Here is a 16,258-nt window from a genome sequence, read left to right on the forward strand (position 1 = left end):
TACATTTTTAAATAAATAAATAAATAAATAAATATATATATATATATATATATATATATATATATATATATATATATATATATATATATATATATAATTTAAAATTAATAAATTGAACTATATATAGTAAATAAATGATTCTTTATTTTTTCCCAAGACATTTAAAACTCATTGTGATTAATAATTCAGTTGTCCATAATTAATCTACAATTAATCTAGCAATTAAGATTATACCATGGAATGATGCCATTTCATTTAGGCGGGAAAATGACATTTATAATAATAAATTAATGTATAGCATTGGGCTTGCATAGATTGGGGTGCATCATTAATTTCATCTTGGATCAATGTAAGGGCGGAGCTTACTATTCCTTTTTTTTTTTTTTTTTTTTTAGAAAGCAGCTTACTAGTTACTACTATTCTGTTAATAAATGGAATTTCTCCTTATCAAGAGAAGAGAAGAGCAGAGCAGATGGAGGAATGATATAATATTTAAAATAATAAATAAAACACCACACAGGCAGACAATCTTGCTTACATGAAATAACTTCACTATTGTGGATGCTCTTAGTAGGAATCAAAGTTGAGATTAGATTTTTTCAGTCCAAGTAATATTTTTGATTCCTTTCCAAAAAAAAAAAAAGTAATATTTTTTATTTGATTCCAAAATTGAATGTGCAGAAAATTTATGACAGTAGGGCAGAAGAAGACTGGGTTGGTAGACTTGACATAATTAGTAGCTTACGCGTTGACTTGTGACTTGTGAGCTGGTTTGGTTTCCTACCCATTATTATATTGTTGCTCCTCACTCCGATCCTTTGATTACACATACACACACACAATAATGGCTTCCCAAACCCAATCATCATTACTTGGTATCCTTGCAGCAGCGCAAGCTCTCCTACTACTTATCCTTTGATTACACATACACACACACAATAATGGCTTCCCAAACCCAATCATCATTACTTGGTATCCTTGCAGCAGCTCAAGCTCTCCTACTACTACTACTACTTATCCTTTGTTCGCAATCCACCCGGGGGCAACCGCTTGCGGAGTATAACATCGGCAACTCCTCCTCCTCTATTTCCTGGACCAACAGTAATAGTAACTACTCCTATGTCGCAAATCATTCGGATGGAGTTGGATTATCCAGGCTTATCCTGTTCAGACAAATCACTTCTTCTACCAGCCTCACATGTGGCCTAATCTGTGATGACGTGGGCACTTCATGCCTCTTCGGTGTCTTTTTTTACAACTCGACTGAACAGTACCAGTATCCAATTTGGTCTGCTATCCAGAAGCGAATTGTGACAGTAAATGCAAGCGTGGAACTGAGGCGAGATGGAGGGTTGTTTCTCATGGACTCTGATGGATCCCTAGTTTGGTCCACGCACACCAATACCAATGGGAGTCGTGTCGTCTCCGGTTTGAATTTGACGGAGGAAGGAAATCTTGTCATTTTTGGACAAAATAATGAAACCATTTGGCAGTCTTTTGATTATCCAGTGGACGTTATACCACCTCAGCGAGCTGGGCAAGTAAAAAATCGCAGGGCAATGGAGCTTATCTACGGCAGCATATCAACTTCAAACTATGGACAAGGTTAGCTAGCTAGCTAGTGTTCATTCTTTTTTGTAGCTTTTCATTATATTCTGACTACAAATATATTTTTATTTATAATTCAAGGATAGAAAGTAAAAATTAATTCAATCTAATCTTTGAAAATATATATATATATTCTCTCCGACTTGTATTGTAGTACATGAACTTATATTTTTTTTTTTGAATGCTACTAGCTCTATTACATTGTAGTATCTGTTCATATACTTTCTCAACCTACTGAAACACAGAGAGCTAATAACGCCTCCACTGAGGCTCGAACTTATAACCTTCCAAATGGAAGTCCAACCCGGATACCATTAGACCACATAGTCCTGGTAGTATATGAACTTATATAAATGTATGTTTATATACTTTAAAGAACTAATTTCACTTTTGGTCCTACGATTTTAGAGGTTCTATCATTTTTGGTGCACAATTTTAAATTTTTTCAATTTTGGTGTCTAACTTTGTTATTTTTATCAATTTTGGTCCTTTCGACCAAATTGACTGCGAAATATTGCCGGATTTTACATTTTAGTGGCAAAATCGTCATCCCAAGGAAAGATATTCAATATCTAAACAAAAGAAAAATCATGTTAAGAGAAATATAAGAGTTTGGCAATCGTCGATGCTATAAATCTCATAGATCTGTATCTAGTTTCTGTCCATCTTCCCAATTATTCTCATCGATCAAACACCTATAGATATGATTTTAGAGTGATTTTGTTTAGATATTGAAGATGTTTCCTTGGGATGACGATTTTACCCCTAAAAATATAAAATCCGGCAATATTTCGTCGTCAATTTGGTTGAAAGGACCAAAATTGATAAAAACAACAAAGTTAGGCACCAATTGAAAATTTTTAAAGTTGTGCACCAAAAGTGATAGATCCTCTAAAGTCGTGGGACCAAAAGTGAAATTAATTCTGCTTTAAATATGATACCAAAACATTTTTAGGCTGACATGTGCAATTCCATTGGCAAAAGAACAAATATGCAAGTATAGACATCTTATAGCATCTATGCAAGTGCCCCATTTACTTTTGATTGTTATTTTCATTATTATTTGCTTACTCTCTGTTTGATTGTTTCCATTATGATTTTCCTATGCCAAATTGTAATAACTAATTTACAATTGCTTGGTATGTGGTGTGCTTAATTAACTTGCACTCTATTTAACATCTCTTTTGGTTCACTCATTAATAAGGCTCTAGCTATTTTCATTTAGGAACAATTAATATTGCTATCCAGTGTGAGGATACCATATCAGTATATCACACAAATTAAACATTATCATGAAAATTACACTTCAATTAATGTATATTTTGAAAAAAGATTTTATAGTTTAATTTTTAAAATTAATTTGTCTGCCAATTTAGCAAAGTTAGGTTACAAAGTACCAAAATTTAATGCTACGTTCTAAACATACATATGTAAGTATAAATATTTGAATTTTATTCACCATTAATAATTATATAATAATATAAAAAGTTAATACCGGAAATTAACCGGCTTTCAAATATTGCCTAATACCAAAATTAATTTTCGAGTAATATTTCTTGATTTGACTATCCAATTAATGATACCAAGATTTGTCCTCGGTAAGACTTCCGGTAAAAGTAAGGAAATGATCTTCTAATTTTTATGTGTACATCTATCATCACTTTAATTATACTCGAATACTTTAATGATAAGCGGTAGCTTTTGTGTGGTAAATTCTTCAGATGGGGTTCCATTATCTGTAGTTCTCCTGTTCCGTCATGGCAGCATTCATTATGATGGTGCGACAATGTATGCGTGTGGCTTAATCTGTGATGACTTAGGCACTACCTGCCTCTTCGGTGTCCTCTTATTCCATCAAACGTATATACCCGATGAATTAAACTTGGATTACCAGAGTCTAGTTTGGTCTGCTAACCGGAACCATCCTGTTACAGTTAATGCAACCGTGGAACTCAGGCCAGATGGAGGCTTGGTTTTGATGGACTCTAATGGAACAGTGGTTTGGTCCACACACACACACACTAATGGGATTGGGAGTCCTGAGGCCTTGGGTTTGAATTTGACGGAGAATGGAAACCTTGTCATTTTTGGCAAAAGTAATGAAACCATTTGGCAGTCTTTTGATCATCCTACAGACACCCTACTACCTGGGCAAGTACGCAGGGGACAGACGCTCAAAGCCAGCTTATCTACATCAAACTTTGAAGAAGGTTTGTATTCGCTCAACATTGGTGATGACTATTTGACTCGTGCTTATTTACGCTCCTCTAATGCCTACTGGTATGGGTATGGTATAAGAGTAAATCTTTCAGAATATTATTTGCAAACCAATACATCCCTCAAGTTTGAGCCTGATGGGCATTTGAGAGCGTATACTCATTCGTGGAATGATGCTACTGAATCGTGGAATAATGCTGATGATGTTTTTGCACCTTCAATTGGTTTTTGTGGATACCCATTGGCTTGCGGAAGATACAGTGTTTGTGAGGGTGATCAATACTGTAATTGTCCTCCTGAACACAACTTTTTCACGCAAATAAACACTGGTCATCCAAACCAAGGATGTTCTTTAAGTACTCCCATTTCGTGTGAACATTCCCAACTTCATATTCTTCTGGAGATGAAGGATACTACTTATATTGGTGACTATTTGTTGAGTGACGAGTTAGGTGACTACACGGATTTAGAAAGTTGTAAACAGGCATGCTTAAGGAACTGCTCCTGCAAAGCAGCTCATTTTAATGGTTATTCAAAAGGATACTGTTTATTGCTGAATGAAGTTTTCTCCCTTGTGACCATGAACGGAAGCGCCATGGCTGTTTATCTAAAGGTGCAAAATTCGTCTACAACCGTCACAACCCTACAGAGTCGTAATCCATGGATTCTGCAGAGGCATGCCAAAAAGATTTTGGGGACTATTGGTGCTTCCATCGCTGTTGTATTAACAATAATCATCGCCATTTATTTATCCTTGGCTAGAAAGAAAAAAGTTCAGCTCGAAGAAGATGATGAGGAGGCGTTTTTGGATGGTGTGCCGGGTTTGCCCATGCGATTTTCTTATCAAGACTTGAGTGCTATGACCCAAAATTTCTCTAGGAAACTAGGGGAAGGAGGATTTGGTTCTGTCTTTGAAGGTGCACTGCGCCAAGACACTAAAATTGCAGTTAAGTGCCTCAAGGAAGTTGATCAAATAAAGAGTTCATTTCTGGCGGAAGTTGCATCAATAGGAAGCATGGATCACGCCAATCTAGTGAAACTAATAGGGTTTTGTGCTGCAAAATCACAGAGACTTCTGGTGTATGAACACATGGCCAATGGCTCTTTGGATAAATGGATTTTTAATTGGAAGCAGCAGCTGGAACATGGTCTCACTTGGCAAACCAAAAAGAAAATCATGTTAGACATTGCCAAAGGGTTAGCATATCTTCACGAAGATTGCAACCATAAGATCATTCACTTGGACATCAAACCTCAGAACATCCTCTTGGACCAAAATTTCAACGCAAAAGTTGCAGACTTTGGTTTGTCAAAGCTGGTAGCAAAAGACCAGAGCAAAGTGGTCACAACAATGAGAGGAACTCCAGGCTACATAGCCCCAGAATGCTCGAGCTTGATTATAACGGAGAAAGTAGATGTGTACAGCTTTGGGATCGTGATGTTAGAAATTGTTTGCGGGCGGAAGAATGTGGACTGGGATCAGGCTGAGGAAGAAGAAGTGCATTTGCTGAGTGTGTTCAAGAGAAAAATAGAAGAAGATCAACTGGGAGACATGTTGGATATGTACAACAGAGATTTGGAAGTGCCGAAAGAAGAAGCAATAGAGATGATGAGGGTTGCTGCTTGGTGTTTACAGAATGATTTTAGCAAGAGGCCATCCATGTCAGTGGTGGTGAAGGCATTACAAGGTTTGGCAACGGTTGATAATAACTTAAACTTGGATTACAACTTCAGTAATGAGGAGGGGGAAGCAGCTCTTGATGCTACCAGCAATACAGTATTAATTCCATCAATTTTATCTGGGCCAAGGTGAACTGCCTGCTTAATCCATTATTCTGTCACAACATAATAAAGCAAATTATTAGATAGTGGCCTGGGTATCAATTTCCTGTTAATCTTTTTAATTTGCTACAATTTACACCTTTAGCTTTGTATAATTCTATTTGTGTATGATGTACCTAATTCCGACTGATGCAATTTTACAAAATTATCTATTACACTTTTGTTATAAAATACATAAATTACATTTATAATATAAAGTATTACAGAGTATATTTAAAGTATTGATTATATTTTCAATTCTCTGCAATTCTATTATGATTCATTTTTATAAGATCTAACTCATTTCAAAGATGGGATGGAGACCCATGAGACGGTTTTACAAGAGACCAGTCGATACATAAACTGATAGGCAAGTACTCTGAGATATAACACGCACTCAAGATTCAAGAAGCTAAACAATGTGTTCAAAGTAACATTATTTAGTATCTAATTGTGCTATACTTTTCTCAAAATTAACTGAGCGCCATACTGAGGTACGAGAGCTGTTCCAGCTTAAGGAGCATGCGCATAAGACAGGGACAACTCGAAAGCATAGCGGCGTAGGATCATAGTCAATGCCATCTCAGCCTCTAACATGGCGAAGTTCTGTCCGATGCAAATCCGAGGTCCCCAGCCGAACAGGAAGAAGGAGAACTGCCATTTAACTCCATTGCTTGCCAGAAGAGTTAATTTCTTTTCATGGGAAGTGAATTATGTGATTTCACATTGAATATTTGCAGTGTTAAACAAGATATACAAATTAGTTACTATGCAACCCTTTAGCTCTTAATGACTTGTAGTTCTTAGAGTATGAGATGTGCTTTTGTTTAAAGGGAATCGAGTAATATATAATGCTATTTCGAACTGCACTGGCTTTAATGAATTTATATGGTAATATTTCAGTTCATAAGCATCAATTGATTTTCAAAGTGCCATGTTAATCTGCCTTCTTGGGGGCTGCTTCAGTTCTTCTACACTTCAAAGAAGGCAATGACCAATGGGAATGCTCACCTTGTATCTCCTGCAAAATGACAACTTTCTTTGTTACTCAATACTTCATAATAATAGGAATTGATATGTGATCTGAATTAGTTTTTTAGTTATAACTACATTGTGTTGATTGTTATAACTATATTGTGTTGATAGTTATAAGTAAAATGTATTACAAGTGTAAAGTAACAATTTCATATAGTGCACATCTCAGTGCATGTAAAATGTATTACAAGTGCAGGTAACATGTAATACAGGTGCAAGTAAAATTTACACTAAGCATCAAAATTAAGTGCACATAACGTTATAACTAGACGCACGGATAGTTATAAGTAGTTGCATCTAGGTGCATGAATGTTAATAATGTAAAATTACATGTATTGTCCATCCACTGGTGTATGCTGATGTAAAACTGGCGTAAAATGAAAGAAATCTATGGTAAGGGACATCAACATCTTTTTATCCTCTTTTTGTTTACATCAGAGACATCAACATCCAATGCCTTCATACTTACTGACTTTTTGTATGAAACTGACCAACAATTAACTCTCTGGCATCTCCAGGTTGCTGTATTTTACTTTCATGATGAATTTACCTGGTTGAAAGGGTTGGTGTCAGCTTGTTTAACTGGTACAAGTAACAAGACATTGATATTAGAGGAAGCTAGCTGTGAACTTGTTATTCTTTCCTCCTTGTTGATGAAGTAAAAACCATTTTGATTGGTGAACTCGAGTGAGTTCTTATCTTGTTTGATTGTTTAAATGTCATTATTTTTGTTATTTGATCCTTTGTCTTTTTAGTGCAGTGTTGGTGACTAACAAAACTGACCAGTCTCTGCTTGATGTATTAGTAGATAGATTGGTGCATGCATATTCCGGGACAATCCTACCTGGGAGTGGGAGGGAAGCTAAATTCTCGTCCGCTGCTTGCATAGATAGTTCTCATGATCTGCTTGCCTTTGAAAGTGGAGGATAGTTTTATGTGTATGAAGTGAATAGTCCATTTTTGTGTGACATATCATCACATACACTACATATACATATTCAATTGGCTGTATATCTATCTGCATTCTGAATCAAATTACCCTCACTCACAATTTTACCTCTTTTCTGATTCATATACAAATTCTTGCTAAAATTGATGATGCTTATAGGAAGGAAAAACACATAACTTTGTTATACTGTTGATGTTGGATGGAGGATATTACTTTGTACCCCTGAATTTATAAAGAAATAAGCAAAAATAAGTGTTGCATTGGGCTTGTCTAGATTGGGTTGCATCATAAGTTCATCTTGGATCAATGTAAGGGCGGAGTTGTTAAATAAAAGATTGTTTGGAAAGTAAAAAAATGATTTCTGAAAAATGTTTTTTAGAAAATGAGTCATTTTTTGAAAAATATTTTTCTTTCCGGTGTTTGATAAATTTTGAAAAACTGTACTGGTGTGTTTTGTTCATTTTCTGAAAAATGAGTAGAATTATATAAATAAATATTTTAATAATTTTATTTAAAATATAAAAATATTTATTTATAATAATAATAATAATAATAAAATACTTTTCAATTTAGAATAAGCAAATTTTTTTAAAGAATATTCATTGGTTTCCGCATCGGAAACCTGAGCACTGATTTTCGTGAAGATAAAGAAGCCAATGAAGATGAAGAAAGTTACCTTCTCTTGTCGTGAAGAAATGGAGAAGTCAACATCCGGAAAATGATTTCTCCTTTAAAAAAAAAAAAAAAAAAAAAAGAGAAAATGACTTCCCTTTAAAAAAAGGGAAGTTGTTTTTCAAAAAAATAGGCTCATTTTCTATTGACTAATGTCTCATTTTTAGTTGATTTCAAATTTTCATTTTTTTTTTTCAAACATAGAAAGTGAAATTATTTTCTGGGTTTTTAAACACACCTAAATGAAATTTCTCATCAATTTGTTTTCCCTCTTCCAAGAGAAGAGCAGAGTAGATGCAGCAAATGGAGGAATGGTATAATATTTAAAATAATAAATAAATCACCACACAGAGACAGACTTGACATTCATGCTTACATGAATTGAATTGGTGCATTATAGTAGAGTTGTTTGGAAAGAGAACTTTTTAATTGTTTAGCTTGTTAATTCCAAGAGTAATTTTATGTATACTTTCATTTTTTACCGCCTATAATGTTACATGGTTTGATTGCTTAATTTAATAAGGATCATAATTTTTATTCATTCTTTTTCTTTCTCCCATTAAATTTGAATACAAGTGTGAGTAAAAATTTGGAATAGGATTTTAGAGTCCATGTTCATTCCAAAAACGAATATAATATATGTACTGTATATTTTTTATTCTCAATTTTTACTTTAATACATCAAATCTTGATGTAGACACTTGTATCGGGACACCCATGAAAAAAGTAGCTTATCAATGGCCGCCACTTCAAGGAGTAAAATTTGGGAGCCATGTAGTAGAATTTAAATTTGTGAGTAGAATTTGAGATTGCAAAGTAGTATTTTTCTTTTTCTACATGCATGTAGTCCCTCTTCTTGCTCCTAACTTCTACTTTCTCTCATAAATCTTTGATGTAGACACTTTTCCTTGTGACCCACATAATGAAAATATCATCTCATTATTTGTCACATAAGGGAATAGAATTTAGAAGTAGATGTAGTTGAGTCTTTTCCAAATTAAAGAAGCAAGGATTGTTGTTGTCTGTCTATTCGAAATTGAATGAGTGCAGAAAATGTATGGTTAGCAGGGCAGAAGAAGACTTGACTTAATTACTAATTACGCGTTGATCGATATGATGTGTTGTTATCTTGACTTCACTTGTGACCTTCGTTTGGTTTGCTTTCCTACCCATTGTTACGTTGCTCATCGATCCTTTAATTTGATTACACACAAACACAAACATAAACACAATAATGGCTTCGCATGACACCCAATCATCTTTATTATTATTATTATTATTATTATTATTATTATTATTATTATGTAGCATGCTATTCCTTTGTTCGCAACCCGGCCTTATCTTGGGGCAACCGCCGCCGCTGCCGGATGACGAGTATTATATTGCCAACTCTTCTACTGTTTCCTGGACTAATAACGATGCCTTCAATTTTAGAAATGGAGTTCAAATACCGACGGTTATCCTGTACAGACAAAGCAGTGAATGGGACGTTGCATGTGGCGTAATCTGTGATGACTTGGGCACTACCTGCTTCTTCGGTGTCTGCATACGCTATTATCCCTCGGATTTCTTGGTTTTAGTTTGGTCGGGTAACTGGAACCATCCAGTCACAGCAAATGCAACAGTGGAACTCAATCGAGATGGAAGAGGGTTGTCGTTGATGGACGCTAATGGATCCCTGGTTTGGTCCACCCATCAAACTAATTCTAATAATCCTCTCATCGTCTATGGTTTGAATTTGAGGGAGGATGGAAACCTTGTCATTTTTGGCCAAAAAAATGAAACCATTTGGCAGTCTTTTCATAATCATGCACACCCTATACTACCTCCGCAAGTAATACGCAGTTCAGAGGAGCTCAGAAGCATATCCACACCAAACATTGGACAAGGTTAGAATAAGCTACTATTCAATCTGTTTCTACATATTTTTTTGTTTTTACATATTTTTTTTTAAAGAAGGAACTCTTATTAAAAACCAAAACAACGTCTTGTCAAGGCCCAAAAAGTGACCAAGGCTACAAAGAGATAAAAGAATAAAGCAAAGAGGCCTAATGCTAACTAATAAATGAAATAAATTCTAAACCACCAAGTGGGCCCAACACCCATTCTACAAACCACCTGTATCACATGCAAAACTGGACAATTCCTGGGCGTCAAGCCCTACAGAAAGGGTGGGAACGGTGCTCCGAAGCCAAAGAAGGACTAGTTTCACCCTCAAGCGTCAGGTCGATCCCCCGCAGTACAGAGCTCTACATTTTTATCCGAGGGGACCTATGTGACCATCCACAGAAGCAATGAAACCAGCCTCCCAAAACCCTACCACCCTCATTCGGGAGCGTTATGCCATGGAACCGTGTTCACCATGAATGGTGAACACAGTTCCAACGGTGTTAGTACACCGTTATCTTTTTTTTTTTTTTTTTCTTTTCTTAATTAATTGCGTGACTTTTTTCTTCATTTTCACATTTTGCGGTTTCACTTTAATTTGAGGTGAACAATGATTTCGGACATTCATAAATTATGAATTCATGCCTGCACATTCACTTTGGAACCATGCCTACACATTCTCGTCCGAAATCACGGACATTCATAAATTATGAATCCATGCCTGCACATTCACTTTGGAACCATGCCTACACATTCACTTTGGAACCATGAGATTATGAATTTTCTGTTATAAGATTATGAATTTTCTGTTATGAGATTATGAATTTTCTGTTATGAGATTATGAATTTTCTGTTATGCGATTATGAATTTTCTGTTATGAGATTATGAATTTTCTGTTATGCGATTATGAATTTTCTGTTATGAGAATATGAATTTTATGAAAATTCATAATCTCATAACAGAAAATTCATAATTTGATCAACGCGCGCCGTTAACTCCACATCCGTGATTTTTTTTTTTTTTTTTTTTTGCCTAAAAACGACGTCGTTTGGCCTTGTGTTCACCATTCAAGGTGAACACGTTTCCAGGGCATAATTTGCCCCTCATGCGTTGGACAGATCCCCTCCGGTACAGATCTCTGCATTTTTATCCGGGGGGACCGTGAATAGTCCGCCACATGAGCAATGGTTCTCACCTCCACCCACCCTTGGAACCCAGGCCACCCTCGTACGTACAGAGCTCTGCATTTTATCACAGAGGGCTTCAACGGCCCAAAGGCCCAAGCGATGACTCCCTAACCATTGATGCCAACATATATACCGCCCTTAAGCGTTAGACCAGCTCCCTCGGAGCAATTATTTTTATCTAATTCCAAAATACAAATTAATAAGAGTTAATAAAAGATTTGGTCCTTCAATTATTACCAAACTGTCCATATAGTCCCCTAATTGCTTAATCATCGATTTAGTCACAGAAAATAATTATTTTTAGTTAATTTAGTTCCTCCGGCCATCGACGAAAGACGGCCGGAGGGACTAAATTATGAATATAATTAATCATAATAATATGATTATAACCACATATAACCAAATAGAAGATAGATGATTTTGTTTTCCATTTAAAAAAATAATTTTTTAAAAGTGTTCCACTAGAAAATTATTTTCAGTTTTAAAATGAAAAACTGTATGTATGTGCTAGTAAACATTCTCCAGTTTTCTAAAAAATTGAAAAAAAATTCCAATTAGTAAACGCACCTCAAACTTTCTTTCTCCTCTTTCTTCCTCTTCTACCACACATTTGGCCTTACAAAAAACCACTTAAAATCTACTAATGTGGTTATACTTGAATGATAACCAACCATCAGCTCTTCTGTGGTAAATTCTTCAGATGGGGTTCCATTATTATCTATCCTGTTGCGCCAGAGAAGCACTGATACCATCTTTGCGTGTGGCTTAATCTGTGAAGACTTTGCTGGCACTACCTGCCTCTTCGGTGTCCTCTTATTCCGTAATAACATCCTTAACTTTCTGGATGATATGGAAAGACGAAATGGGTTATACTTGGATTACCAGAGTCTAGTTTGGTCTGCTAACCGGAACCATCCTGTCACAGTAAATGCAAGCGTGGAACTGAGGCCAGATGGAGGGTTGTTGTTGATGGACTCTAATGGAACACTGGTTTGGTCCACACCCACTAATGGGAATCCTGCCTTGAGTTTGAATTTGACGGAGGATGGAAACCTTGTAATTTTTGGCCAAAATTATGAAACCATTTGGCAGTCTTTTGATCATCCTACAGACACTATACTACCTGCTGCTTGGAAAGCAATGTCTTCTAGGCTTAGCGGACAGAGGATGCTCAAAGCCAGTATATCAAAATCAAATTTTGGAGAAGGTTTCTATTCACTCTACATTGATAATGATTTGGCTTATGCTTATATATGCTCCTCTAATGCGTATTGTTATCAATATGCTAATATAGAAAATAATATGTCCAATTATTTTCCAAATAATGCATTCATCAAGTTTGAGCCTGATGGACATTTGAGAACGCATGGAATTGAATCTTCTGAGTGGGTGGAAACTGCTGATGTGTTCACACCTTCTACTGGTCTTTGTGGATACCCATTGGCTTGCGGGAGATATGGTGTTTGTGATCGCAATAATCAATACTGTAGTTGTCCTCCTCCTGATAATGAACTGGGCTTTTTCACGCCAGTTAACCGAAGTCGAGCAACCCAAGGATGTTCTTTAAATACTCCCATTTCGTGTGAGCATTCCCAACTCCATTCTCTTCTGGAGATGAAGGATACGACTTTCATTGGCCAAAATTTGAGAGACGGATTTGGTGACTACACTGATTTACAAAGTTGTAAAAACAGATGTTTGAGGAACTGCTCATGCAAAGCACTTCATTTTTATGGTGGTTATTCAAAAGGGTACTGTTTATTGCTGAATGAAGTTCTCTCCCTTGTGACAATGGACGTGGGAAACATCAAATCTATTTATCTGAAGGTGCAAAATTCCTCGACTCAGCCGATAATATCAATTCCAAAAATTAGTCATCCATGGGTTCAACAGAGGCATGCCAAAATGATATTGGGGACTATTGGTGCTTCCATGGCTGTGCTTGTAATGATCACCATTTATTTTGTCTTGGTTAGGAAAACAGTCCAACCCGAAGATGAGGAAGAGTTTTTGGATGGTCTGCCAGGGCTCCCTACTCGATTCTCTTATCAAGACTTGAGTGCTATGACCCAAAATTTCAGTACAAAACTTGGGGAAGGAGGGTTTGGTTCTGTTTTCGAAGGTGCATTGTGTGGAGGCACTAAGATTGCAGTAAAGTGCCTCAAGGGAATTGATCAAATCAAGAATTCATTTATGGCGGAAGTGGCAACAATTGGAATCATTGATCATGCCAATCTGGTAAAATTATTAGGATTTTGTGCTACAAAATCACAGAGGCTTTTGGTCTATGAATACATGGTGAATGTCTCTTTGGACAGATGGATTTTTAATGGGAACAAGGAACATGGTCTGAATTGGCAAACCAAAAAGAAAATCATGTTAGACGTTGCCAAAGGGTTAGCATATCTTCACGAAGATTGCAACCATAAGATCATTCACTTGGACATCAAACCTCAGAACATCCTCTTGGACCAAAATTTCAACGCAAAAGTTGCAGACTTTGGTTTGTCAAAGCTGGTAGCAAAAGACCAGAGCAAAGTTGTGACAACAATGAGAGGAACTCCAGGCTACATAGCCCCAGAATGCATGAGCTTGATTATAACAGAGAAAGTAGATGTGTACAGCTTTGGGATCGTGATGTTAGAAACTGTTTGCGGGCGGAAGAATGTGGACTGGGATCAGGCCGAGGAAGAAGAAGTGCATTTGCTGAGTGTGCTCAAGAGAAAAATAGAAGAAGATAAACTGGGAGACATGTTGGATATGTACAACAGAGATTTGGAAGTGCAGAGAGAAGAAGCAATAGAAATGATGAGGGTTGCTGCTTGGTGCTTACAGAGTGATTTTAGCAAGAGGCCATCCATGTCAGTGGAGTGAAGGCATTACAAGGTTTGGCAACTGTTGATAATAATAACTTAAACTTGGATTACAACTTCAGTAATGAGGAGGGGGGAGCAGCTTCTGATGCTACCAGCAATACAGTATTAATTCCATCAATTTTATCTGGGCCAAGGTGAACTGCCTGCTTAATCCATTATCCTGTCACAACATAATAAAGCAAATTAGATGCTGGGTATCAATTTCCTGTTAATGTTTTTAATTTGCTACAATTTACACTTTTACTTTGTATAATTCTACTTGTGTGTATGATGGACCTAATTCAAACTGATGCAATTTTGCAGGAAACTAGTTATGTATTGCGTATACTGATGTGTATCAGTTCATGGTACGTTTTAGGAGGCACACAAAATTTAGCAAAAATGTCAACAAAATTAAGTTAGAAGGTTGATGAAAGGAACTCGTAGTCACTATTCTTAGGGTATGCACTGAGTAAAATTCACTTTTACATGGCGTTTGGTTGGAGAGAATTTAAATTACATTCTTACTTAATTTCCACCTAATTCCAAAGGCCACTAAATTCATTAGTTTGGTCGGAACGAATTGCAATTCAATGGAATTGCAATTCCCTCGTTTTAATGGAATTAAAATCTCATGCCCCCTTGGGATTTTAATTCCATGGATCTTGGGAAGAAAAGAAAATAATAATGAGACAAATTTACCATCCATTTTTAACCTAAATTGATGTCTAACAACAACAATGACCATTTTGGACTTTATAGTACTTATTCGAGGAAATTTCAATTTTGGTCATATGACTATAGGGGTCTTGTTAATTTCAGTCCTTGACTTTTAAAAGTGTCAATTTATTACCTTAACTATGCAATTTTTGTCAATTTTGGTCACTCCGGCCAAATTTCGCGGGAAAATTTTAATTGTTAAAATAATGAGGGTATTTTGATCATTTCACGTCTCTTTTCTTCTTCTCAAACGAGTCCATCACTTCCTCTCCCGTTTCCGGTGAATGCAATGAACTAAGATGATGGGGAAAGGAGACTTGATGATATTAAAGATAGAGTTTAGAGGGAGAAAGAACGCCGGAAACGGGAGAGAAAGAGATGGACTCGTTGGAGAAGAAGAAAAGAGGCGTGAAACGATCAAAATACCCTCATTATTTTAACTATTAAAATTTTTCCGGCGCAATTTGGCCAAAGTGACTAAAATTGACAAAAATTGCATAGTTAAGGTACTAAATTGACACTTTTTTAAAAGTCAAGGACTGAAATGAACAAGACCCTTATAGTCATATGACCAAAATTGAAATTTCCTCCTACTTATTCCCATGTATACCAAACATTGGAATTGAAATTCCCCGTAATTTTATTCCTGTAAACCAAACACTGGAATTTAAATTCCCACTTTATTCCCAGTAATTCATCTCCCATGGAATTGGAATTCCTTTCCCATGTAATTCCCTCATTCCAATCAAACGCCCCGTTATATAATAGCTCACAAACCACACAAGATGAATAAATCACGTTACTACATTAGGGCATTGGTCGGGTTAACATCACAAACCACACAAGAACGTGAAAGACCATGTACATTAAGCTTGACTGAGAGAGTAATGGGAATAATCAAACTCATTAATTACAAATCAAGGGCTTAACCCACTCGATGATTCCCTTCGGGATAAAATTTATGCCTCTCGCCTTCAAGAATCATGTACGTCAATATTTATGTAAATTAATTACACTTTGGGAAGAATGTAATTAGTTACACTTTTTATCTTGTCAAATTTTTTCTCAAAGTAAAATATTTAAAATTTTTGATAAATAATATATTTCCCCTATTAAAATCACCTGTAATGTTACTCACAACATGGCACATTATCCATAGCATTTTTTAAAAAACTATTTATTTTTTGATTACTTATAAATTAGTTTACCATACTATAAATTAATAAACAAAATAATTAAGTACCAAAATTTAATGTAATACAATAATAGCATGTTTGAAAGTAAATATTAAATGAGTAATACTTTA

General features: G+C 35.8%; 1 protein-coding gene and 1 pseudogene across 4 annotated transcripts; both read left to right on the top strand.

Annotated features, from left to right (window-relative positions):
• The first annotated feature begins 766 nt into the window (after positions 1–766).
• LOC109187632 (G-type lectin S-receptor-like serine/threonine-protein kinase SD2-5) lies at positions 767–6,224 on the top strand. Of its 4 annotated transcripts, XM_019337872.1 has the most exons (3): positions 767–1,605; positions 3,330–5,662; positions 6,091–6,224. In XM_019337872.1, the coding sequence occupies exons 1-2, from the start codon at positions 942–944 to the stop codon at positions 5,636–5,638; spliced, it is 2,973 nt and encodes a 990-aa protein (XP_019193417.1). In that variant the 5' UTR covers positions 767–941; the 3' UTR covers positions 5,639–5,662; positions 6,091–6,224. The 4 variants fall into 4 exon arrangements, with proteins under 4 accessions (XP_019193417.1, XP_019193416.1, XP_019193418.1 ...); XM_019337871.1 differs by lacking the exon at positions 6,091–6,224 and having other exon boundaries at positions 3,330–5,797; XM_019337873.1 differs by lacking the exon at positions 6,091–6,224 and having other exon boundaries at positions 3,543–5,797.
• A 3,374-nt stretch (positions 6,225–9,598) lies between these two features.
• On the top strand, positions 9,599–14,552 carry LOC109187395 (annotated as a pseudogene).
• The last annotated feature ends 1,706 nt before the right edge of the window (positions 14,553–16,258 follow it).

Source organism: Ipomoea nil, unplaced genomic scaffold (genome assembly GCF_001879475.1).
Source record: "Ipomoea nil cultivar Tokyo-kokei standard unplaced genomic scaffold, Asagao_1.1 scaffold1421, whole genome shotgun sequence".
Classification (NCBI taxonomy): domain Eukaryota; kingdom Viridiplantae; phylum Streptophyta; class Magnoliopsida; order Solanales; family Convolvulaceae; genus Ipomoea; species Ipomoea nil.

Excerpts from the sequence above, each read along its gene's own strand:
- LOC109187632 (XM_019337872.1), top strand. The coding sequence starts at position 942 with ATGGCTTCCCAAACCCAATCATCATTACTTGGTATCCTTGCAGCAGCT. Across the intron at positions 1,606-3,329 it reads AACTTCAAACTATGGACAAG|ATGGGGTTCCATTATCTGTA; the intron begins GTTAGCTAGCTA and ends TAAATTCTTCAG.